The sequence below is a fragment of the Lygodium microphyllum genome, chromosome 9, assembly GCF_053477565.2.
Source record: "Lygodium microphyllum isolate KBCC chromosome 9, Lygodium_microphyllum_v1.1.10, whole genome shotgun sequence".
Taxonomy (NCBI): Eukaryota; Viridiplantae; Streptophyta; class Polypodiopsida; order Schizaeales; family Lygodiaceae; genus Lygodium; species Lygodium microphyllum.
This window is the reverse complement of record NC_141143.1, coordinates 605,933-632,584: the sequence shown is the minus strand read 5'-3', so window position 1 is coordinate 632,584 and position 26,652 is coordinate 605,933. Positions and strand designations below refer to the sequence as shown.

General features: G+C 39.8%; 1 protein-coding gene across 1 annotated transcript; it reads right to left on the bottom strand.

The window, feature by feature from the left end:
* Positions 1 to 12,253: 12,253 nt before the first annotated feature.
* On the bottom strand, positions 12,254 to 25,135 carry LOC148030740 (uncharacterized). The gene is made up of 10 exons (XM_087685837.1): positions 25,015 to 25,135; positions 14,521 to 14,578; positions 14,250 to 14,311; positions 13,961 to 14,152; positions 13,738 to 13,855; positions 13,458 to 13,520; positions 13,238 to 13,352; positions 13,057 to 13,132; positions 12,495 to 12,972; positions 12,254 to 12,359 (listed from the first exon to the last, which is right to left on the bottom strand). The coding sequence occupies exons 1-10, from the start codon at positions 25,133 to 25,135 to the stop codon at positions 12,254 to 12,256; spliced, it is 1,389 nt and encodes a 462-aa protein (XP_087541963.1).
* Positions 25,136 to 26,652: the final 1,517 nt, after the last annotated feature.

The following is a 26,652-nucleotide window of genomic DNA, read 5'->3' as shown; positions in this document are numbered from 1 at the left end:
TAGGATCCTTGAAGTAGCTCCACAAAAAACCAAAGACTGGAAGAAGATGAATAAGAAGGCAATAGGCATCATTGCCTGGGGACTAAGTGATGATGTGCTACATCACATCTCTGGCATCAGAGATGCTAGAACTACTTGGAAGGAACTTGAAAGGATCTTTGGTACCCAAGCAAAGAATTCAAAGGTAAAATTACTAATACAGTTTATAAACTAGATATAAAAAATAATGCCTCCATGACCATACACATTAACAAGTTCAAGAGTCTAAAAACCTAGCTTGCAACTCTTAAGAAGAATATTGATAAAGATGAAGCAATACCCGTACTACTTGCAAGTGTAAATAAGGATCCATATGAGAATCTTGTGTCCACCCTAAGTAATGTTCCAAGCCTCTCACTTAAAGATATTGAACACTCACTACTTGATGGAGAAAGCAAAGGTAAAAGCAAGGATGCAAAGGAACACACCACCAACAACAGTCTCTTGTACACCAAGGGCACTTATGGAGTAAAAGGCCATGGTCGAGGACTTAGCACCAACAACAAGGATCGGATTATATGTCATTACTATGGCAAGAATAGCCATATAGCTAGTGAATGTTTCCACAAGAAAAGAGCATAGCAGATGCAGAATGATCACCACCAAAACCAATTCATGATAGAAGAAAGAGAAGAAGAAGAAGATGATGATGATGATGATGCTTCCGCTACCATCAACAACTCTGACAAATTTTTCTAAAGAATTTTCATTGTATCTTTCATTTGTTTTTCCCATAGTGGATCTCTATTTTTCCTTTAATGGATTTGCTTGTAAAAACCCTTGCCAAAGATGTAAAGTTTCAAGCTTTAACTTGAGTAGGCTGCCTATGAGAGCTAGTCTCTCGGGCCATCTCACGATGTGGGGGGGAAAAAGCCAACAAGGGTAGAGACTCATCAGGGGGGGTGTTGAGAAATGATAAATGATGTATGCTCTAGAAAGAGATGTCCTGAATCCCATATGCACAGTGAGGAGAGTGGAACAACCCAACTACTATAAAGCATTGTACTTTCAAGATAAGTAATGTAATATGATGGTACTCTTGTTCTTTCAGTTAAATGTTTGATTGAGTCATTGTCCAACCACACAAGACTATTGTCCTTTCGGTTAAATGTCTATGAGTCATTGTCCAGCCACACAAGACTGTGTTTATGAGTCCAAGTCTCAATCTTGGAACCTAATTCACTTGTGTGACATTCTATCTTCAACTTCATGTCTTCATGAGTCCACTCTATCTCTTCAAGCATTTACATAGGGAAATTTATACCTATTGTTCTTGGATGGCATTCGAGTAATTCATTCAATGATTGATGCTCCATACTTGGATATACTCTTGAAATATTTTGAGCTTGGATTTTGAGCTTGTGAGGTTTGTATTGATAGTGGCTACTTGACTATAGTGCTTCTATACTCACAGGCTTGAGTATTTACTATATATATTGCTCCAAAATGTATAGTCTTGATATATCTTAGCATCTAGATGCTTATTACTTTCATGTATTGAGCTTGTATTGCTCAATTAGTGTCTGAAATCGCATGTGGAGGAAGTTGCTTGAGCTACTACATCAAACACACACAAGAGGAAGCTCACTCAAGAACACAAGAAGAGAGATGGAGGACCAAATGTTTTCTTGCTAGTTTCTTCTTCTTCTCTCACATAAAATACAATGTACACAAAGTATAGATAAGATACAATATAAAGGAAAGTGGCCTACTAAGTCAAATAGTGTATAACTAACTATAACATTTGGTTGGCACTATAACTATGCCAGCTGTAAGTAGGTGCAACAAACTAAATATAATAAGTGATAAGTTAGTGGCCATATGAGGATCATGATGACCATTGACAAGCTAAGTGTAGACGTGTAGATCCATCTAGCTAGGTAGTCCATATCAATATCCGCATATGTTGAGCTTGCCATCTCAATGAGCTTAATTGTATCTTTGCAACTCCTAGTAAGCTTCAAATTTTCCAAAGCTTCTCTACACCCAATGCCTTTGTAAAAATGTCAGTTATCTAATCTTGTGTGCTAACATATACCAAGTCAATCTCTCATGCAAGTACATTCTTTCTCACAAGGTAATAATGCATCTGAATGTGTTTTATCCTGGCATGGAACACTAGGTTCCTAGCTAACTGTATGCTGCTCATATTTCACAATGAATGACAACTTGACCATCTCCCTGCACATCCAAATCATCAAATAACTTTTGCAACCATACCACCTCATATGCAACCATAGAAGAACCTCTATACTTAGCCTCTATACTCGATAAAGCAATTGTAGGTTGCTTTTTGTTTCTCCATGTACTGCTACATTACCAAGGAAAAACATGAATATGCTAGTAGATCTTCTATTAAACCTGCTACAAGCCCAATTTTCATATGTGTATCCAAACACCTATATATCCTTACCTACCTCATCAAAAAGTCAATGATGCAAAGTGGAATTTACATGCCTCAATATACGTTTAACTGCATCCAAGTGAGGCTTTCTAGGCATCTGCATTAACTTACCAACAAGGCCTAGCTCAAGTCTACTAGCCTTGTGATGGTCATGTAAATCAAACTTTCTACTACCCTCTTGAACATAGTAAGGTCTTCTATCTCATCCCCAACATCATCACTCAAATTCACATTTTTCTCCAATGCTACTAAATGAGACGTACACACTGTCATACCATACTAAGATAACATATCCAAGTCATATTGCCTTTGGGATAACCATATAACATCATTACATCTAATCACCTTAATGTACCTTAGCTCACTCAAATCCTCCATCTCAAAATTATTCTTCAAAAAGTCAACTTCTGCAATCCCACTATTATTGTCACCTATAATAATCATGCCATCCACATAGATGACTATGATGACCAAGCATGCATCTCCCTTTCTCACATAAAGTGAGTGGTGAGTATTAGAAACATAAAAACCAATGTTGACAAGATACTTTCTGTTCTTGTCAGACCATGCTCTAAGTGCTTTCTTTAGCCCATACAACACTTTCTTTAACTTGCACACATATGTGGAATACTCTAAATCCTCATAATTTGCTAGCTCCTCCATATGCATATTTTCTTAGAATTCACCAACATCTAACAGTTGCCATTCTAGAAAATGGACTAAATGGCTCTTTATAATCTATGCCATATGTTTGAGTATGGAAGCCATGCAAGCTCAACGAAAGGCCTGTCATGATAGCTTTATCAAGCAGGAGGAGTTTAAGGAAGGTAACTTAGGCCTTGCTTATGACTCCAAATTCAGCAAGTTTAGCAATGGATGGGCCCCTATAAGATACTTGTCGTCAACCCTAATGGCTCTGTCCAAGTGCAAATAGTCGATGCTTCTGATGATCCCTTCTTGATTAACGGCTATCGCCTAAAGAAGTATTACCCTCCCCGAGGATCCTAAAAATCACCACTGATAACTCCCTCATTCTTTGTGTGTCAATCGATAAAGTTTTACCTATTGCTCCTAATAGCCCTTTTGCTTATCCTAATGAGGTAGCCTCATTCTTCTAGCTCCTCACGGCCACCTTTCACCCCTCCTTTGCTTCCTTTCCATCTGATCCTGTAGAGGTGGCAAGGATGGTTCTAATACATGGTGTTCTTGCCATTCTCCTCTTTCAAATGAAAGAAAAGAACAAAAGTGTGGTATGAAAGATAATTCTAAGATATCCATTGTGATTTATATTAGAGTATGTTATGTATTATACAAAAATATTTTTGGATATTTATCTATTGACATCTTATACTATTGTGCTTTATTGTGCAGATAGAAATTGAAGATGTAGACAACTTTCTTGGAAGAGCCAAGGGCTCAAGGCCATTGAAGCTTTGGCAAAAGTCAAGGCCTTGGTCATTATATTGGAATCTTAAATAATCAAACAGTTGCAATTTATCATAGCAGGTTGTCAAGCTCTCCAAGCTTACCAATAATGGCTTTGAAAGCTATCTCCAAGGTGATTGGATCCCAAGCTTTCAATAGAGGTTTAGACAAGATAATTTTGGTGGAGAAGGAAGAAGATGTAAGAGTTTTTGGCTTCATGCCTACGTATAGTAGATCTAGGGCAAGATACTTTGGAGTTCTTGCCTCTTATTTGCTCTCCCATGTAGGAGATGCCAAGAATTTGAAGCTCCTTCTAGGCTATAAGAAACAAGAGTTCCTAAAATGTAGAGGTCTCATTGAGTGGGATGAAACAAAAGATTCCCTTAGAGGACCTAGTGAATTCCCTGAAACTAAAGACTCTTCTACAACAGAGTTTGACTAAAAGATGTTAAGGGTTTCTTGAAACCCATCTCTTTGTCTAGTTTGTAACCATTCAGAATATATTTGCTTTGCAGAAGAGTTTAAATATCCCTCTTTTTTTCTTTGGCTAATAGTGGATATAGTCATTGCTAAAGATGATGTATTACATGATGTGATTGTGTCTTTGAGCTTGAATTTGTGCCAAATTTGTATGTAGAACCATTGCAATACCTCTAATAAACTGTTTGCTTTGTATCTTCCACCTCCATGTCTTGTGTGTCTAAAGTATTTTGTTCTTGCTTGATAATGTGATTTTTCCATACCTTGGGTTGACCAAATAGATAGAGATCCATATTTCTTGATAAAATATGGAGCATGGTTGTATAAAATATGATGCATAGTTAACAAATAAAGAAATTCAATTAGAAAACCCTATATGAGTTAGACAATAAAGAGACATACATATGCAAACTTCTTACCATATAGTGAGTGAAGTGTTGATTACCCCAAGCTTCTGTCATTGCCTTCTTAAAAAGGTTTAATTGGTTTTTGAAGTCTTTGAGATCATCATCATTCCACTATGTTTTATCACAATTAAGAATACTTTGTTTAGTGTTTCCCAAACATGGGCTTTTCTATTCCAAGCTTGTCCATTATCAGAATGATCCTTGACTGCATTATGTAGGCACTTCCATTGATTGTATCTAATAGTTGAGCCACCATTCCTAGAGTTTACCTTACCAAGTCTCCCATGAAAGTCTAGGAACCTTCTAGCCTTCACTCCACCAATAGATGGCTTTTTGGGGACAAAATTGCCATCCTTAGACTTTTGAAGATCTGGTTCAATAACAACATTACTACCATGCAAACCAATTGCAAACAAGACTTTTTTAATCTTTATTATAACATCTATTCTAGCTGCTAGGTGGCAGCCAGTGGTGAAAAACCCCTTAGGTAGGCGCGACACTCAGCGTTGGTGACGTCCGACCGTTGCAAGAGGGAGATAAGGAGAGAGGTGGAGGGCAAGGAAAAAAGGAGAAGAAGAGGAGGAGAGGGAAGAAGGGGAAGGGAAAGAGGGGGAGATTGGGGAGGAGAAGAAGGAGAGGAGAAGGGAGGGGAAGATGGAGGAGGAAGGGCAATGTAGAGAGACAGGGTGAGAGATAGAGGGGAAAGAAAGAGAGAGAAGAAGAAGAAGAAAAAATAGGAGAGAGGAGGGAAGAGAAGGAGGTGTCGAGGGGATGGTTGGAGGGAAAAAGATAATTATTTAATATATTGTGTGTCTTTATTTTTTATTTTGAAAAAAACGAGGATTCCCCTCCTTGTCGCACGTGCAAACGCAGGTTGGTGGGTAAAAAAATTTTGCGAGATGACAGAGTTGACACGCTGGATGGATGTACGCATGGGGGGAAGGATGATGTCTTGGACGTGGTGATGCATAGAAAATCATAAAGACGCGGGCATTCATGAGGAAACACGCAAGATGCCAAAACGTAAATTAATAAAAAAGTAATAAAAAATAATTGAGCACCGGATGAGTGAATGGCAAAAATGAAAAATAAGCCAGAGGACAAGAGCGAAAGGGTAAAATGGGATGTCGGGGCACAATTAAGGACATTCACATGGGAAAAAAAAAAAAGGAGAAAATCAGGCCTCAAATACACACAAAAATTAATAATGAAAATTTCGTTAGTGAAAATGAAAGGCAAACAAAAGAAAAAGTATTCGAGATAATGTGGCAGATGATATGGCACATTAGAACGCAGTTTTGATCGGTTTGCATGGAAAAAAGAAAAAAATGCACTCGAAAATGGGAATAAGAATTAACAAAAAAGATTCGACAATCAAAACAAGGAAAAATGAAATAAAAAAATATATGCAAGGAAGTGATAGACAGGATGGGCGCATTTGCATGGGAAAAACGACAAAAAGACAAATAAAAATAGAGTCAAAAATTAATACGAGAAAATATGTGCATCGGAATGGAGTGCAATGAAAATAAAAAATCTTAGGGGATTCTATGAGTGCTATTCAGTTGGCCAAGAAGATCTTCCATGCTCAGACAAAGCACATTGAGGTGCACTATCACTTCATCAATAGGGAGGTGGTAGAGGACAATTATGTTGAGCTTTCAAGTTCTTGACTGACGAGAATCCTGTAGATTGACTCACTAAAAGTCTCTCAACAGAACGTTTTTCCTCATTTAGGAAGATGATGGACGTAAGATGAGATGATGTATATTCCATATCCTGTTGTACTTAAGGCATATTTATAATTATCACTTTGTCTTATTCTCCTCACTAGAGGTACATTGGGATGCTATGAAGAGTATCATAAGGTACCTAAAAGACACTGTAGATATAAGCATTTGCTATGGTGGTTGGGATACTACAGTCATGGGTTATATTCTATCATCATATAGATTTGTTGAACTTTTTGGTTTCTCCTCTAATGGAGACTTTAGTTTCTATTCATACCCCATGTTATCAATACCAAGTCTATGTTGAATTTGTAAGTACTCTTTCTTTGTAGGTGTCCCCCCCTTTTCATATTCCATGATCTAATTAATACAAGAATGCAAGGCCACAGAACTATCTTGAAAATTCTCTCCCTCAACATAGCCCCAAGAGGAACACCAAGGAAAAGGGGATTCTACTGCAAGAAAATCTATCTTGTAACATCAACAAGCTTTTATCCCATTCTTTTGATGACCAAAACAAAGAAAACAGCAAATCTTCACGCAACATCATAGTAGATATCTCCCACAGATTTAATAGAATCAACCATAATCTTCAACTTCTTCATAGAATTCTTCAATAGAACAAGGAACATAAAAGAATACACCATTTTTGAATGGAAATCAATCACATAGTATTCATCTTCCATGTCTTCATAGTTCTCTCTATCAATCTCTCATATACAGTTACATTGTTTTGATAGAATTGACTATCTCTGGCTCTCTCTCTCTCTCTCTCTCTCTCTCTCTCTCTCTCTCTCTCTCTCTCGATCAATAATACATCATATCCTCACTACAATAATCTATAACTCTCAATAATCCTTCTTAGGTTGTGGATGCACCTCCCAAGAGGTATGTCTGATATGAAGAGGCACCAGAGCCACTACAGTGTCTCTTCACAGCTCACTACTGTTACTGTCACTCAGTCTTCTCTTCAGTCTTCAACAGTTGCTTCTTCCATTTGTTTTAGCTCTTTTGAACTTAGATTCATCCTTTCCAAAAGTTAGAAAACTTTTCCAAAGTCACACATACATTCTATAGAACACTTACAGAAGATCTACAAAACAGTACAGTATAGTACTAGAACAGATACAAAATAGTTACAGAGCAGAGACATAGCAGAGATAGAGGCTCTACAGAAGATTTACAGAGGGTTACAAAAGGTAATCAAAACCTCATAACTCATACTCAAACGATTCCAAACTATCAAAAACTATTCAATAAGCTTTCAAAAGATCTCAATGTTCATCAATCATCAATCCATGCTTCATACAGAAGAAAATCAGAATAAAACAGAAGGTATACAGAAACAATCAGAACCTCAACAGAACCTATCAGAACATCACAAAGCTTCATATCTCCACTAAGAATCATCATGATCTTCCAAAAAATAATCAATATCATCCAAAAAACTCTCAAATGTTTCCATCATCAATCATACATCACTCTAAATCCATAAAAAATCAATCATTCAGTCCTCAAAAACAACAAAAATCAGTCAAAAATTCAGTCTTTTTCCACTCTCAACATATCCCTACACTTAGAAAGGAAGAGTCCTCGCGACCTAAGGAAAATAAGAATATAAGTTCACTAAAGAGCTTAATTTTATCTTTCATAGGATCTTCAATAATCTTGCCAAACCACGACCCCAACTTATCACCTATATCTCTAAAAAAAACTACTAAAGGAAAACTTCATTATTCATTAACTCATCTAATTAATCAATTGGAAGTCATAACAAATTTGTAAATGATATAAGAGGTTCTTCTTTAGCTTTCCACCATAGGCTTTCCATCCACCATCAATAGTTTGAAAAGAGCTCTTGAACAAATTATTCAACCAGCACGAACTCATCACATACAATTATTACAACACACACATAAACACTAACACACCCATCTGAATGACACCTCCAAAAAGAGAGAGATATGTCATTAAGAATCATCCAAAATACATTGCAAAGGTATCAATGAAGGTGATCTCATTTGAAGGCTTGGTGGTTTCGAAAACGATCCATGGAAAAGGACTCATCTACAAATGTCTTTGGAGGATTTTGAAAGAACTACAGGCAACACATCCTTTCTAGCAAAACAAGGTATCTGCTAGGGAGACATAGGGCATGAAAATATAGGAAATCCAACTGTTGGGAATCAATGTTCACATTGACATTCATACAAAGCTTTGGAATGGCCTTTTGATCATTATAGGAATGCCTATGTATGTATGCTAAATACCAAGAAAAATGAGCTGTCAATCTCACTGAAGCATCTAGAGATTGTGAATATTGGTGAGCAAAATAGAGGTAATCCTGGTATGCTTGACTAGCAGTAGTCCAGTCCCCTGGAATTAATTGCCAGTTTATCTGTGGTCCTATGAGAGAATCAGTCGAGCTCCATCCTCTTCTTCTTGGAATCTCCTGATCAAATCCTTCGTACTCACTAACCAACTGAGGGGGTTGAGAAATAGAAGTGGCAGGAGATGGAAGTGGAATAAGTAAAAGAGGATGAAGAGATGGGTAGGCAAAATCATAAAAGAAGGAATAAGATAAAGAAGGAGTGGCTGAAAATTTAAGTGAATCAGTTAGGAAAGGTGTCAATTGATAAGCAGGAAAAGTAGAAGGTATATGGATAGATGGTGAAGGGCATGGTGGAGAAGGGAAAAAACTCGATCTTCGATGAAAGAACAATAGGTAAATATAGGAATTTGAGGAAAACCTTGAGGTTGAAAAAGAAGAGGTAAGATTGTTGTTGAGTTGGTTTTATAAAGGGAAAGATAAATATCATAGCGATGAGCCATTTGTTGGTAGTACAATAGGCTAGGAACAGAGGGACCTAAGACAGATCTTCTCTGATAGGCATAAAAAAAGGATAAATCAAATGGATGGTTTTTGGAAAGATAAGCTAGGAGATCCACCCTCAGTTGGTTAGTGCTCTGCACATAGGTAGAAATTGTATTTTGATATTGATTCAGGACCACAGAATCAATCATTGAGTGCCATGATTTGTCAGGGCAAGTAGCCACTTTTGAGGAATAACATTGGAACATGTCATCTATCTGCAACTCCAAATAGTTGACATACAAAACAGCTTGCAAAACCACATCCCCCACATACCAGGCCATATCTACATCATCTGAAATCAATAGATCACCTCGTAGATACATGTAAGACAACAACATGGTATCCGTGGTCACAGAATCTTCAAACACCATACGGACCACTTTTGTCAGCAACTTAGAAGACCAAGCCCCACTCCAACCATCCTCTGGAAGAGGAAGATCCATCATTGAAAGCTTCATATAGAAGGCCAACTTCTACAACTGATAGTGGACAAAGAAAGAATGGTCCGGAGGAACATAATCCTGAAAGTGCTCAAATGTAGACCATAACAAATCCATCATGGACTGCAATCTTTCCACTTTATCTTGAAACAATGGACACAATGTGGCTTGTCTCTGGAGAACTGCCAAGTCCTGCTGAGAGATAGAAGGAATCATAGGAACATTGGGGCTTAGAGGAATGGATCGTGACTGTGTCAGTTGGTCTTGCAACTGCTTAATTTGGGAAGCTTGTGAGGCCACTGTATTATGAGCAGTCTGTAAGGCTGACAATTTTGCATCTAAAAGAGTCTGAAACTCTTGAGCTTCTTTGGACATTCTCTCTTTCTCCTCCGAGACTTTAGTGACCTCTGACTGAGCTTCTGCTAACTGAATCTTCAAAGAAGATATTTCTTCTCTCTGGGTCTTAATCATTTGGGTTTGCTGCTCCATCTACTTAAATAGATCTGCAAGTGTGTCTTTAGCAGAGGCTAACTCTGAGGTTGCCTTATGCAACTGGTCTTTGGACTGCATCAGTCTTCATAGAAAGAAGCATACAGCTGTTGAACACAAGCTGTCACTGAAAGTTCAATCAAACTCTAGATGCCATTACAAAGGAATGGAATAGCATCTCCTAATACTAAACTGTTCAGTGAAGGCCAAATATGCATTTGCATCAAGGAGTACATAGACTCATATATACATGCAATGACCATGCACCAAACTTATAGACTTGTATCTATACTTGCTCTGCACAACAATTAGAAACAACTTGTATCCTTGGATGTTACAATGAGAAATAACATTCCTACGATGAAACGAACCACAAATAAAAGATATATGAGCCACACCACAAATTTAAGTTTGTCCAAGCATTGCATGCAAACTCTCAATATTAATAACCCACATAGGTGAAGCAAAGCCCGAAACCAAAGTTTCTTCTAGAGACTGCACCAATAACCTTGCACCACAATTTCAAGTATCAACAAACCACAAAGTGTCACTCCTTGATTGTGCCTATGCATCTACATCCAAATGTTACAAAAAAATTTACAGTTCCCATAGGGTCTAACCAAAACGAAGCTTTTATTTCTTTGAGAAATAACGGGGAAATTTTCCACTCTCCAACATAGCATGGCCAGGCGAAGCAAGTCTGATCGCCACTCTTCGTCTTGTTGATGGTACAGGGGACATAATAGTATTTTCACTTTCCAATATAGCATGGCCAAGCAAAGCAAGTCCGATCACCACTCTTCATCTTATTGATGGTACATGGGACTTAACATTAAAACAACAATACCTGCTATGCGCAATAGCTAGAAGTAGCTCTACATGATCATTCGATGTTACAATCAGAAATAACATTGCTACGCTGAAATGAACCACAAAGTGTAAGCATATCCAAGCATCAAATACAGATAGGTGAAGCAAAGCCCAAAACCAAACCTTGCTCCAGAGCCGAAAACTTTGTACCATAAATCCAAGTCTCAACAAACCACGAAGTACCACTTCTTGATTACACCTATGATAAGTAGATATAGATACATCTACATCCAAACGCTACAAAGATGTTGAAACTTTCCATCGGGCCTAACCAAAATGAAGCTTTTTTTTCTTTGAGGAATCACTGGGAAAATTTCCATTCTCCAACACAGCATGCTCAAGAGAAGCAAGTCCCATTGCCACCCTTTGTCCCGGGGATGGTACAGGGGACATTATAGTCTTTCCTCTCTTTCTTGCGCCTAAATTTTTAAAAGCTCATAATGTAAATATGAACACATCTAACAATTGACAAAGATCACTTAACATTGGAATAACAATACCTGGCTTAACACTTGCAAACCACTTGGCAGGCATTGTCACAGCTTGATGTAGCGTCACAAATCAACTGAGGTCCTTAAATTCATACGCCGGCCACCCCCTCGGTATTCTATCGGTGTGAGATCGCTAAAACCTCTTGTCCTGCTCAGCTTCACCCATATGAACTCGAAAGCACTGAGTATACCCACAATGCACCACCTCAATAAAGACTGGAAGTAAAATCTCTATGTTGACATCATCATACAAATGCTCAATGACCCTTGCAAGCGTTCTTCTTATAATATCATCCGTTATCACTGTGTGCAAGTTACACTGCAGTTCCTTCTGATACTCAGAAGCTGGATAATAACCCTAGCTTGGAGTAGGCATCTGCAAAAGTCAAGCAAACACTTATATACAGTGTAGGGAATATATACTCAATTACCATCGAGTATATGCCAACCGAATATAGCTTCGAGGCTATCTCACCTACACACCAAGCAAGGACTACAAAGCCATCAAAATTCAATAGATACATCTCTAAAAAAATGCAAGCATATCTTCCACTCTCCAAAAAATTCATCTCCGTATGCATCTTTGCAAAAAAGCAATGCACCTCATTGCATCTTCTGAAGTACCTCCTTGTACACAATGTTCATCGTGACATTCACAGTGCTTCCATCCTCATCCAATAACACCCTCACACCACATGAGGATTTCACCCTTGAAAATGCAACATACAACTGTCCATGTGTAAATACTGGTGTCTTTAAGTAAAGACCAACAACAGACAATGTCTGGCCTTGCGACTTATTGAACGTCATAGCAAAGGCCAATCGAATAGGAAGTTGCCTCCACCTCATAGCAAACAGAAATTGCAAGGTGCTAGGAATAAAAGTGATCCTAAGAATAAAAACTCGTTTCCCTACATTTGTCCCTGTTATTATTTCAGCATCTATCACCTTTTTATTGAATGCCTTACACATCAACCGTGTACCATTACACAAACCTTTTGCTGGATTTAAGTTCCTAAGCAGAATAATAAGTGCATTCATCTTTAACAACAATAGATGAGGAGGAAATCCACCTCCAAGATCCAGTGTATTTAAATACTCTACAGAGTATAAAAATGAGCTATCACTCGTCTCTGCAATTGAATCCGCACTATAGTACTGTATAACTTCTCCTGGCATTGATTGCAATGCACAATGATTCAAAGAAGCCACCTTTGTATTCCGCGCTACAAGTATAGCACGCTCACTAAAATATGCCCCAAAGTCTCTCACCGCGGATACTTCACCGTACACACTATTAACCAAGGTTTCAATAGAGCACCCTTTCAATACCATGCTAGATGGAATATGTAACTTATCACAATTCTCTGTAATACCCACTCCATCCCCTATCCCTTGAATCGAACCAACAAATCCATTATCCATTACACCACCAGCGGTTGACATCCTCGTATTCCCAGACAACCTTAGCACCTTAACATACTGCCATAAATGAGAGCAACATAGTGCCGCATTAGCAATATCTTCAGAGGAGCCCTTCATCACGACGGGCAAGATTTGCCTAAAATCACCCCCAAGCAAAGTAACCTTTCCATCAAATGGTTTATCACAGCTTATAATATCTCTTAAAGTTCTATCAACAGCTTCAAATGCAAACCTGTGCATCATGGGAGCCTCATCCCATAAAATAAGGCTCGATTGTCTGAACAGTTGAGCAAGATTGCTTTGAACAGGAATATTACAAGTGGATCGATTACATAGATCCAATGGAATTTTAAATCTCGAGTGAGCAGTACGACCGCCCTACAGAAGCAAAGCAGCAATGCCAGATGATGCCGTTGCCAATGCTATATGACCATCACTGCGCAACCTAGCAAGCAAACACTTGTAAAGAAATGTCTTTCCAGACCCATCAGGACCATCCAAAAAAAAAAACATCCCCAAAGTTTCCACCAATAGAACCTATAACTGCATTATATGCAACCCTCTGTCCATCATTCAACATTGCCTCCATACAAACACAAACTCTACGTTGCTCCAGTACATCATATGCATATTCATCTTCTAAAAGAGGGTTAGCACACAACTGGGAATTTGTTCGATGAGGTTCTGGCAATCCATCAAAGTCAGACAATCTTCGCCCATGTTGTCGCAAAAGATCCTGAAGATGCAATAAAGCCCTCTTTGATGCCTCTTGTTGCAGAGCTGTAGAAGATATATGCACATGCTCTAGCTGTAACTTATACAAAATATCCTCCACCATCGGTGACATAAACCTATCCCAGAGCTGACCAGGCTATGCAGGCTCACAGAAGACCAAAATTGCAACAAACAAAGCACGTAACTGGGCACCAACTTGTACAGATGTAGCCTCTTCCAAGCACACAACACACTCATCATCACCCTCTAACATGCACTTTGCAATGCAGGCTTCCTTAAAGATGTTGTACACCACGTTGCCAACAGTATGCAAATCATCAAAAGATATACATCCTCGAGACACTGTCAAGAGCATTCACATGTAATAATGCTCACCAGATGTGGGCGGCACAAAGTATATTAGATCACACGTATTTCCACACTTTCTCTTCATGCATACCTTTCGTCGTGCATTCCACACCCAATACACCAAGAAGTCTTGATACCAAATAGCTCGAGCCTCTGGATGAACACGATTGCACACAAACCATTCCGTAAGAGTAGTTTTCCTGATATCTTCATTCTGCATAACATGTGATATATTGTCTGTATCTTGAAACACCACATAATTCTCACCAGGCAAGTGCACCTGCAACCGCTGTATATCAGGCTTCTCATTGTGCAATGCATAGTCATATATTCACCAACACGCTTCCCAAGCAGAAACATACCGTGCATCTAAATAACTCTCGATCTCATCTACTTCATGAAAGGTCGTACCATTTAACCCTGAGTTTCCAACAGAAAATTTAATCGTTGCACGATCATGTCCCTTGTATATATACTTATACAAATACTTGACAGCTGCCACCGTTGAGCATACCTCAACATTTATATGTGCATTCTAGTTTTTACTCAAGTATAGATTGTATGGAACAATCCATCGATTATCAATAGTATTACCCTTTATTGTGACTGTCTTTCCATCATCTCGTCTTCTATAAACAGGATAGCCAGGGCTATCAAGAGTTGTTACATTCACAAACCTTCGAGGGAATTTTTTAGTGCATCGACCATTGCGCATGCAAGGGCTCTTGGGATTCATTACACTGCAAGGACCATGGACATTGCAGATAGTTTCAAACAAAGTTGAAAACTTTTCTCTATCAGGAAACTCAGCACAAACAAATCTATCATAATGGCATGCTTCAGAGGGTTTAAAAGGGTGCTCCAAAATAAGCAAAGTATGAGAATGTGGTAGCCCCCGCTTTTGAAACTCAATCACACTAACATAGCCTGCAACATTTCCAAACAGATTCCTTTTCAACAATGTATGCATCATATCAGCATGTTTTTTATGGAATACACGAGCAGTCAAATCCGGACGATCATAAGCAGTCTGTCCAGGCAACAAAGAATTAGTTATCTCTAACCACTTTGAATTACATGTCATCGTTATAAACAGATCAGGTTTTCCCTTACTTTGCACTATAGCCATGGCATCCTGATACAATTGATACATGTGTCTTGGCCCACCAGTAAAAAAAGACGGCAAAACCACCCTTTTACCAATAGAGGCACCAATAATCCCCATCGGCCCATCATCCATCACTCCCACCATATTTTCTAAGCCCTTATAAACTTCCGAGCGTAAAACTGATTGATTTTGACGACACCAAGCTAACCTACATTGCTCTATACTACAATAAGCATCAACAATAAATTGTTGCAACAATCGACCACCCCGCAACATGCACACCTCTGTGTCCTCACGCACTTGTAGTTGAAATGCATAAAATTGCATCTGACTAACACATTCCTTATTAGATAATCCATGTATATTAATTGGGACATTAACACCACTATAAGGTACCTTTACATGCCAACCATCATCACCCATAGGAAAAAGAAGGACGTATAGCATTGGCATATATGCCCTATGCAAGTTTGAAATAGCAATACATTGTCCATCCTGACTATAAACATGTATGTCTCGACGATCAAGAGTATTCTCATCGCCTTGTCCTGGCATGATAGCTGCAACCTCAGTTGCCACTGGAGTTGAGTATTGTCTATTAGCATGTTGAACCCCCAAAATAGTCATTCTCAAATCATGCAAGGGATTGTTTTGCAATTGCATACCCACGGATCTAAAAGCTTATACATATGCATTGTGTTGATGCATCATAGACTGAAGCTCCCCAAGCAAGTTTGGTAATAAATTAGGCATAACATCCAACCGATTAGATAACTCATGCTCAGTATCATTAACATAAAGTTGTGCAAATCTTGGCCTTTCCTGTCATTGCACATTAGGAATCAAAGAGCCTATACGATGATAAATGGAGCCATGCACTCTAAAGGTATAAGAATTTCCCACAACACGCAAAAGCTCATCAACATTGGCACCAAGCAACACAAATGCAAGAGCACTATTATATGCTCATATATTATTTTTAAATACTTTGCTTTGAGCATGCATACCATGCAACAAATCATGCAATAGTTGTGTGGATATTGCAACTGTGGCAACATTACTTTTCCATTCCGACAACAATGTTTACCGAACAAAACTGACCCCTGCACTTGAGCCTCACATCTCCACAATTTAGCCAAGCATCGCTCACACATCTCAGAAAGACTCCCCATGGAATGCACAATCAGGTCTTGAAATAGCAATATTGTAGTTGCAGGATGAATATCCATTGCAGGCAAAGCATGTAAAATGGAGCAAAAACCTCCATTTCGAGCACTAAAGGTTGGTGCATTATTGACACGTGACTCATTAATCACAGCATTTCCTAAGTTTTGGTGATTTTTAGCATCAAAATTATAATCAATAGCAAATTGCTGCTCAATCAAGCTATGAAGTCTCTCACAAATCAAGCTATCATGATTTAGAGCCCCTCCTTGCAAAACGTTCCGGCACTCAACTATAGTAGAACACATCTCTTTATACCCCCTCCGGTCATGTCTTGCCATTTGAGCCCTAAGCCTAGCAATCTATCGTCGTCTATATCATGTAGAGTTGAGTCTATGCCTATGAATACGCAACACATAATCCCTGCTAGTTCTCTGATTATTTAATCCCATATTATTTGGATTCTCACAAAGCCTGCACATCAAGAGAAAACATGCATTCTTTCAAGGAGAAACTTGATTGGGATTAGTATTTTCAAAAAGACTTAAAAGTAGAATCAATCTAGAATCACATAATCCAAAAAATACTACGACAATTTAAATCAGCACAATCCTCCTACGTGCAAGGAACAATAGTAGTCAAAATTAGAATCATCATATATTTTTATATATTCTATACAATTAGATATATCAAACCCAAAGACAAAAAAAAAGCTATATCCAATCGGCGCACGATCCCCCAACCTATAACTCAAACCCAAACATCACTCTTCAACATGAATGCGCAATAAACTATAAAACATTAGGATTTTAAAATCAATGAACTATTCTCTATAGATTGCAAGACATAATAAGTATTTCTATAGATCAAACCTAAAAAAAGAGACAATATACTAAAAAATAAAAATGTACTTAATATTTACAAACTCTTATTCCAATCCATAGCAAGTTCCTAGACATTGAAACGTATTTTACAAAAAATATTACTCTTTGATACGTACTACATTGCAAAAATCAAGGAAGTTTTCTCTCTAGATTGCAAGACATAATATTTATATCTATAAATAAACTATAGATATAGATCAATGTTTACAAACTCTTTAAAAGAGAGAAGAATGCATCACCCCCAATAAATTGAACCAAACACTGGGGAGAGAGAGAGAGAGAGAGAGAGAGAGAGAGAGAGAGAGAGAGAGAGAGAGAGAGGGAGAGAGAGAATATTACAATTAGACCATAGAATTCTTTATGCGGATCAAACCTCAAGAAAGAGGTATCACATCGTTACATTAAAACCAATATAAGCTTCACAAAAAGGAAGCACACATCATTACAAAAAAAACATTGGTCCAAGCACTTCCAAGCAAGATATAAGTGAGACAATAATAGATCATAAGCCTCAGCCAAGCAAATCCTCCTCAATTGGGACCATTCATTTGACGATTCAATTGTTGTAGCAAGGCATTGAACCTATTAACATTCATTTGGAACTGCAAAAACGGTAGTTGACAACCCCTGTGGCAAATCATAGGCTCGTGATCATCTCCATGCCCCCAAAACGATGCCCACATATCATTCAACAACAAATTCATCAACCTACTTGTCTCAGAGACAATTTGCTAAAAGTTCCCTCACTTCACCACCCAAACCACTCGAGACTTGTTGAAGAACACTCTGGGTGTGCTTTGTCTCGCACACAACACCATACAAACCCTTAGCTTGTTCATGCAACTCTGCAGAGTAAATAGCAAGTGCATGATCGACACGTATCGATAAACTCGTCTGCAATTCCATCAACTCATTCATCTTGGTCTCGAGGCATTTAAACTCCAAAGAACTTGAAGCAACCTTTGTGTTTCTTCGGATCATTGATGTCCTTGTAAGATGGACTTATTGGTATAGCCAAGTAGTGGGCTGCAGAGTACTACTCTATACAGCATTACAAGTGGTAAAAGGAAAGATTACCTAATATTCAATAGTAGTACTAGTCTATGCAAAGGGACAAAATCAGCCTGTAGCCACCCGGATCAAAAGGGAAAGTGGTATCGCTGCCATGCATTGGATCAACTTTCATAAGGTCAAAGTCAAGTACAACTGAAAGCATGATCATCATGTCAAGAATCGCGTGGTGGAGGGGGTTGCTCAAGATGCTGCGCCGAACACACACAGAATGCACAAGGAAGCTCACTCAAGAGACAAGAAGAGAGATGGAGGCCAAAACGTTTTCTTGCTGATTTCTTCTTCTTCTTCCACACTCTTTTCAATGTACACAAAGTATAGATAAGATACAACATAAAAGGAAAGTGGCCTACTAAGTCAAACAATGCATAACCGACTACACTAGTCGACTGGCGCTATAACTATGCCAGCTGTAAATAGGTGTAACAACCTGAATATAATAAGTAATGAGTCAGTGGCCATGTGAGATGCATAATGACCACCAACGTGCTAAGTGTAGACGTGTGGACCCATCTAACCAGGTGGTCCATCATCAATGTCCGGATGTGTTGAGCTTGTCATCTCAACACTCCCCCTCAAGCTCAACTGTATCTCTGCAACTCCAAGTAAGCTTCGAAACTTTTGAAGCTTCTCTGTACCCAATGCCTTCGTGAAGATATCAGCTATCTGATCCTGTGTGCTGACATACACCAAGTCAATCTCACCTGCTAGTACCTTCTCTCTCACAAAGTGGTAGTGTACCTCAATATGTTTTGTCTTGGCATGGAACACAGGGTTCCTAGCCAACTGTATACTGCTCATGTTGTTACAATAAATGACAACTGGACCTTCCACCTGCACATCCAAATCAGCCAATAACTTTTGCAGCCATACTACCTCACATGCTGCAACAGCAGCACCTCTATACTCAGCCTCTCTACTCGACAAAGCAACTGTAGATTGCTTTTTGCTGCTCCATGCAACTGCTGCACTACCAAGAGAGAACATGTATCCGCTGGTAGATCTTCTATCAGACACACTACCAGCCCAATCTGCATCTGTGTATCCAAACACCTGTACCTCTGTACCTGCCTCATAGAAAAGTCCATAATGTAATGTGGACTTCATATATCTCAATATGCGTCTGACTGCATCCAAATGTGGCTTTCTGGGTACTTGCATAAACTGACTCACAAGACCAACAGCGTAGCTCAAGTCTGGCCTTGTAATGGTCATGTAGATCAAACTCCCCACTATCCTCCTGAACATAGTAGGGTCTTCTATCTCATCCCCAACATCAGCACTTAGCTTTACATTCTGCTCCAACGGGACTGAAAGTGGTTTGCATGCAGTCATACCATACTTGGACAACATATCCAAGCCATACTGTCTTTGGGACAGCCATATACCATCATCACATCTGATCACCTCAATGCCAAGGAAGTACCTTAACTCACCTAAGTCCTTCATCTCAAACTTCATCTTCAAACAGCCCTTGACTTCAGCAATTCCACTATCACTATCACCTGTAATTATCACGTCATCCACATAGATGACTATGATGACCAAACCTGCATCTCCCTTTCTCACATAAAGTGAGTGATCAGCATCAGAAACATAAAAGCCAATATTGACAAGATACTCTCTAATCTTGTCAGACCATGCTCTAGGTGCCTGCTTGAGCCCATAGAGTGCCTTCTTCAACCTGCACACATACGTGGGATGCTCTAAATCTTCATAACCTGCTGGCTGATCCATATACACTTCTTCCTGCAAATCACCATGCAAGAAAGTGTTCTTTACATCCATTTGCTGCAACCTCCAACCTTTGGCTGCTGCCAAAGCAATCACACATCTGACAGTTGCCATCCTAGCAACTGGACTGAAGGTTTCATCATAATCTATGCCATATGTTTGGGCATAGCCTTTTGCAACCAGCCTAGCTTTGTACCTGCTAATAGAACCATCTGCATTGTGCTTAATCTTATAAACCCACTTACATCCAATAGCTTTCTTTCCCTTTGGCAATGATACTAGATCCCAAGTCTTATTGGCCTCTAATGCAGCCATCTCCTCATCCATTGCTGCATCCCAATGAGCATGACCAACAGCCTCCTCAAAACATGTGGGCTCAACATCCTCAACTAGTTTCACCATATAAGCATAATGGTGAGCTGCATAACCTTCAAAACCAAATCTTTTAACAGGGTATCTCACCCTGCTAGACTTGCGTATCACTGGATCACTCAATGGAGTCTTTGCATTAACACGTGCTCTCTGCACACCTGGAGTCCTCACTGAAGGAATGCCAAGCTCATCATCCAAGCTCTCTGAGCCACTGGAGTCTCCATCAAGAACTGCATCAATGCCTTCTGACACTTTATTCTTTCCTTTGTCTTTACCTGTAGTGCTATAGATGCACTCGAAGATGTAGAGGTACTCCTTAGTCTCCCAGACCAAGGACTACCAGATGATGTCTCTGGTCCACTAAGAGTCCGTGATTCTTGCCTTTCAGCCTGCACATGAGTGTCATGATCATCATCAACATCCAATGCATCACCACTAGATGCATACCAACTGCTCATTTCATCAAAGATGACATCCCTTCTCACTCTGAACTTACATGTGACAGGGTTGTAACAGCGATACCCTTTCTGCTCTAAAGAGTATCCAATAAAGACACACTTTTCAGCCTTTGGATCCAGTTTCTTCCGCAACTCATCTGGCACATGAACATACGCAATGCAGCCAAATACTTTCAAGTGTGAAACATCAGGCTTCTTACCTGTAAAACATTCTTCGGGGGTCATACCATGAACTGCAGCTGTGGGAGTTCTGTTCATAATATAAACAGCAGTATGAACAGCCTCAGACCAAAAATGCTTAGGCATATTCTTTTCAGCCATCAAGGCGCGTGCAACTTCTGCAATATGCCTGTTTTTCCTTTCTGCAACCCCATTTTGCTGTGGGGTATACCTGCATGTGAACTGTCTCTTTATCCCATGAGACCTCAGAAAATCACTGAACTCATTTGAGAGGTACTCTCCCCCTCCATCTGACCTCAGGCACTTTACTTTCAAGTCTGTTTCTCTTTCAACTACAGCCTTGAAAGTTCTAAAGTGCTCAAACGCTTCACTCTTTTCCTTCATAAAATATACCCACAGCTTTCTAGAACAATCATCAATGAATGTGACGAAGTATGAACTACCTCCAAGAGATACATTTTGTGTAGGCCCCCAAATGTCTGTATGCACAACATCAAGGATATTTCTGCTTACATCTCTGTCATGTGAAAAGGGTTGTCTTGCCTGCTTACCAAACTGACATGCTTCACAAACCTTCTGAAATTCTTCAACTTTAAGTATAGGCAAACCTGTAACCAACCCTTTGGACTGCATTAATTTCAGCCTTTGTACATTTGCATGTCCAATGCGTTTGTGCCAAATTTCAATGTCTGCAACAACACCTTTTCCTTTGGCATACATAGCCGCATTCATAGTAGGAATTCCAGCATCTAGAGTGAACATACGTCCAACTCTACTTCCCTTTGCTACCAACCTGCACTTGTCATTGAAGTCTTCTACAAAGCAGCCCTTTGCATTAAATCTGACTTGCAGCCCTTGCTCTACCATTTGACCGACTGACACCAAGTTCTTTGTAATAGAAGGTACATGTAATACATCTGAAAGACTCTTTGTCTTACCATCATGCAAGGACAAGGGAACTTTTCCAATGTGTGAAATTGGGTGGCATGAGTCATCACCCGTCTGCACATAACCTGCATTCTGCAAATCCTGCATCTCTCCAAACCATTCTGCATGGCTGGTCATATGATTGGATGCACCTGAATCAACATACCAAACATCTTCATGTGTTCCCTTTCCTGTAACAGCATTCAGCATATGCTGCATAACGAACAAACGTTCATTTTTGTCTTCATTCTGTCGTGAAGACGATGCATAGTTTCCTTGCTGCAACTTACCACTGCGGATATCATCTCTCTTAGCATAACATTGGGCTGCAATATGACCTGTTTTGCCACAGTAGTGGCACACAATACCAAAGTTGTTAGAACCTCTGTTCTGCCATCCACCTCTTCCTCTAAAGCTCCCCCTGCCTCTAAAGTTACCACGACCTCCTGAAACCTGCATATCGCCAAATTGCTGATTCAATCTGTTTTGCTGGTTGTCACTACCACGGCCTGTACCACGGCCTCTTGAAGAGAACCTGCCACGTCCCCTTCCAGAACTGGAGTAGAAAACTTGGACCTGTTCACCGCTTCTTTCAGATGTCTCACTCTGCATGTTGATCTCTTCAGTGATCATAAGGGAGACCAACTCATCGAAATCTGGAAATGGCTTTCTGACATATACGGAAGTTACAAAAGACTTTGCCTTTTTCATTATTAAGTCCACCCAAGGTAGACGATACCAAATCATCATCATCGGGCATTGCATCAATTGCTGCCAAGGCATCTGCAATGCTCCTTACCTTCAATGCATACTCATTGATAGACATCTTCCCTTTCTTCAATGTATTCAACTCTTGCTTGAGTTGAATCTTTCGTGCCTTTGTATTTACAGAAAACATACTTTCAAGTATGGTCCAAGCTGCATATGCATTCTCTACATTTCTAATGTGTCCCAGCATGTTATTGTCAATTACTGCAGACAACCAATACATGACCTTCTTGTCTTTTGCATTCCATTCCTTTCGTGCCTTTGTCTCTTCTAGAGTTGGAGGATCACTCACCTCCGGCTCCTTTTCTTCACCTGAAACGAACTCGTAGAGGCCTTTTCCAATAAGGAAGTTCGTGACATGAAACTTCCATGATGGGTAGTTGTTCTTGTCGAGCTTCTCAATGATGGGGCTTCCACTGTTCTCTGCCATTATCACAAAACTAATACCAAACAGCAAGCAAATCTTCTGCAACCCTTGACCTATAGTCTACAGCAGTACACCAGACAGCCTTTTTCACTGTCTGCTCAACAATACATGCAATCTGCAACTAGTTTGCAGATAAACCTTGTGTTTACTCACTGGTAAACACCTTTGAACTTACAGATCTGAAATCTGTAACCTGCGCACCCACGTTCGGTCAATACAGTCGAAGTCACAGCGTACCCTGAAACTGCTGTCCGCAACCTTGCGGCTCTAAAACGGGCCCTGAAATGGCCTCAGATGCCCAAAATAACTGCGGGTAAGCCCTGAAGGGCTTATCTGTAGAATACACAGCGTTCTTCGCGCACACCAACATGTCACAAAAATGTTCATGCTGCTGTCCAAATACATCTATTTGCTAAAGTATAATCATAACTATGTTGCTGAAGAGGTGGATGCTCATAAGCATAAACATGTTGTCCATAATAGTCATTCTGCTACCAAGACTCAATGGAATGATACTCATCAGCATATACATGTTGGCCATAAGCATAAGCATTTGATTCAAGTGTACCATCAACATATACATGTTGGCAATAAGCATAAGCATTTGATTCAGGTCTTGCTGTTTTTTCCATAACCGCCTTCACAAGACTAATACATTGATAAGCTAAAACTCCAAGTTTGTCAATATTAGCATGTGTTTGAAGCCAACCTTGTTCACTAGAGCTGGAGCTATTCACAAGAGCAATACACTAATAAGCTAAAACTCCAAATTTGTCAATATTAGCCTGTGTTTGAAGCCAACCTTGTTCACTAAAGCTGGAGCTATTGATCTCAGTTGCCATTGTAGTCAAGTTGAAGAGATATGTTGTTCCTGTCCTTGCCTTAAAATTCTGGTTTCACTCATCTGACATGCATACTCCCAAAATACACAGTCCTCAAATCAGGACCAGCAGACACATTCAACTTAACCCTGCCCTGAGATTCAACACATGCAGACCAAAGGAAAAATCTCTGACTACTCACTACTCCCATCTGCTCTGTCTTCTAGATAACACGCTACTACAATGCATATCTTGCCAATGCTGCCCAAATTGTTGGAATACAGGTGCAATCTTTGATTTGGCCACCTCCTTGCTCTTTGATATCTCTGAACATTTGAGGGTGCTTTATAGAGACCATGCCACAGAGACCAGGGAAGTTGTGAGTGTCCATCAATCAAGCCACGAGGAACATCAAAACACAGCAAAGCACAGGTATAATTTGATGGCTTGGGCTGATATGTGCCTTCTTTCCTTCAATGACAAACTCATTACAGCAGGCATCAAGCCATGGATTCTGACCCACGTTGAGAATGCAATGGCTATGTCTTTTCTGGAATTGAAGGTAACATAAATGAGTTTATGAACTTGGCCGCGAGGGACCTAGACTGGGACTACAGAGTTTGTCCATCATGCCTTTGGCAGCCTGATTCGAAGGCTTGCTATGAAATGGCATCCTGATAAGAACCCAGACAACAAGAAGGAAGCGGAAGCAAAGTTCAAGAAAATTTCTGAGGCTTATGAGGTTTTGAGTGATACTCAAAAAAGATCAATCTATGACCGCTATGGAGAGGAAGGCTTGAAGGACATGCCTTCTCCTGATGATACTGCTGTTCGTATAATTAGCCAGGTTCATGTGATAGATCTGAATGGAAGTAAATGATCGGAGACTTCCTTCCAGATGTTCATATGCCCACATGTTCTGTTAATGGCTTCCTGGCTAACCTGCTTGTTGTCTTACGTATGGCCTTTCAAGGCGTCCAGTGATTGTTCTGTCTCTTGCAAGCTTGTTGATCAGTTGCCGATACAGCCTTCCACCAAACAGTTCACCTTCGCTCTCCGCCATCTTGAGAATCCATCGTGTGTGGTATACATCCTTGCTACTGTCCTCCTCTCAGAGCGTTCATCTGTTGATGCCCGAGACTTGATAAAAAGTCTTTTCATGTCATAAAAGAAAGCTTCTCTGATGGAAACAAGGCATCGAGAAGGATCCCAACATTTCCTACTGGTCATGTCACAGTAGCCAAGAAAGCTGGAGCGGAGTCAAAGTCGTTATTCTATTATTTGGAAGTCCCAAATGTATCAAAGCCAGAAGAGGGATTGGTTGAAAGTAACTCTACAACAGACTATGCTTCCAAGAGTTTAGCAAGTTCTTGGCGCAATTTAGTGTTGTCTCACTTAAAGAGCTCTATAGGTTGCGTGAACTATGCTGTTTCTGCATCTCTCCCATTCGGAATTCTCCCTCTCATGTTCATTGTGTCGGTTCTTGAACGGCTTTTCCTGCCTGAAAGCAGCACCCTCCTTTCAGCCCCTTTTGCTCCCGGTGCTGATAAGGCTTGATTGCGGAGCTAAAGTTTATGTATGGGTAGGACGCATTACTGCAGGAATAGCTCTTCTTTGTGACCTCTCTCCATCATCTAGAACTTTGCCGAAGACATTTCCGTCCAGAGTTGTTGAACAGATTGGACGAGATTGTGGTTTTCGAGCCTTTGACCCCCTCACACGCGTAAGGTTGCTAAACTGCAAATGAAGGATGTGGCTCTTCGCTTGGCAGACAGGGGAGTTGCTTTGGCAGTAACTAGCTAATGGCCGCGAACTCAGCTGAAACTGTGAATTTGGTCTCCAGGACTGTTGCAATACTCTCCAAACTGTTCAAGTATGCCAATGTGTATCAGTGTATTGCAACTCCACGCAAACCATTTGGCTTCTTCCATTTTTGCCTCTAGCTTCTGAAAAATCTTCAATGCTACCTATTGTCTTTAGGGTTTCAAAAAGACAAAATACTTGTGAAGAGAGGTTGTTGAAAACACCATAGATGCTGGAAGGAATCCTTGAAGAAGGAGAAAAAGAAGAAAAGTTGGCTCTCTAAAGCCTCTTCAAAGCCTTCAATAATGGTGCTCCACTTGTTAAGAATGAAGAGTAAAGAAAGTTTCTAGCATGAAATGCCTGTAAAAACCTCATGGCTGAAAGCTAGGAGAATATCTCTGCTGCAAACTCCATGAAAGCTTGGCAAAAGCTTGGAGAAAGAGGAAAGGAAGACCTCTTTTAAAAAGTAACCACAGTTTAATCCCAAACTAAGCCCGGTTAACCATCCTTTACCCTAGTTACCTCCATTTTTACATGAAATTTGATATCGTCCTGCCATTTAAGCCATTATCCGCCATATCTGACCTTGGATATCTCCAGATGTAGTCTCTTACTAACTGTAGATGATCTGCAGCACTCCACTAGTCACTGTCTTATACCATTTTTGTCTGAAATTGATTTTGAAATAGGAAAATGGGATTGAAAATGGAAGAAAAGAATGGATCAAAGACTCAAGCTCTGATACCACTTGTCAGAGAGAGAACTAGGGAGAGAGAA

What these genes read in the sequence shown, in the direction of transcription:
- LOC148030740 (XM_087685837.1), bottom strand. Translation starts at nt 25,135, where the DNA reads ATGGCGGAGAGCGAAGGTGAACTGTTTGGTGGAAGGCTGTATCGGCAA. An exon ending in ATACGTAAGACAACAAGCAG is followed by an intron (nt 14,579 to 25,014) that starts GTTAGCCAGGAA and finishes TTGGAAACTCAG; the next exon opens with GGTTAAATGGTACGACCTTT. An exon ending in TGTTGCAATTTTGGTCTTCT is followed by an intron (nt 13,856 to 13,960) that starts GTGAGCCTGCAT and finishes TATCTTCTACAG; the next exon opens with CTCTGCAACAAGAGGCATCA.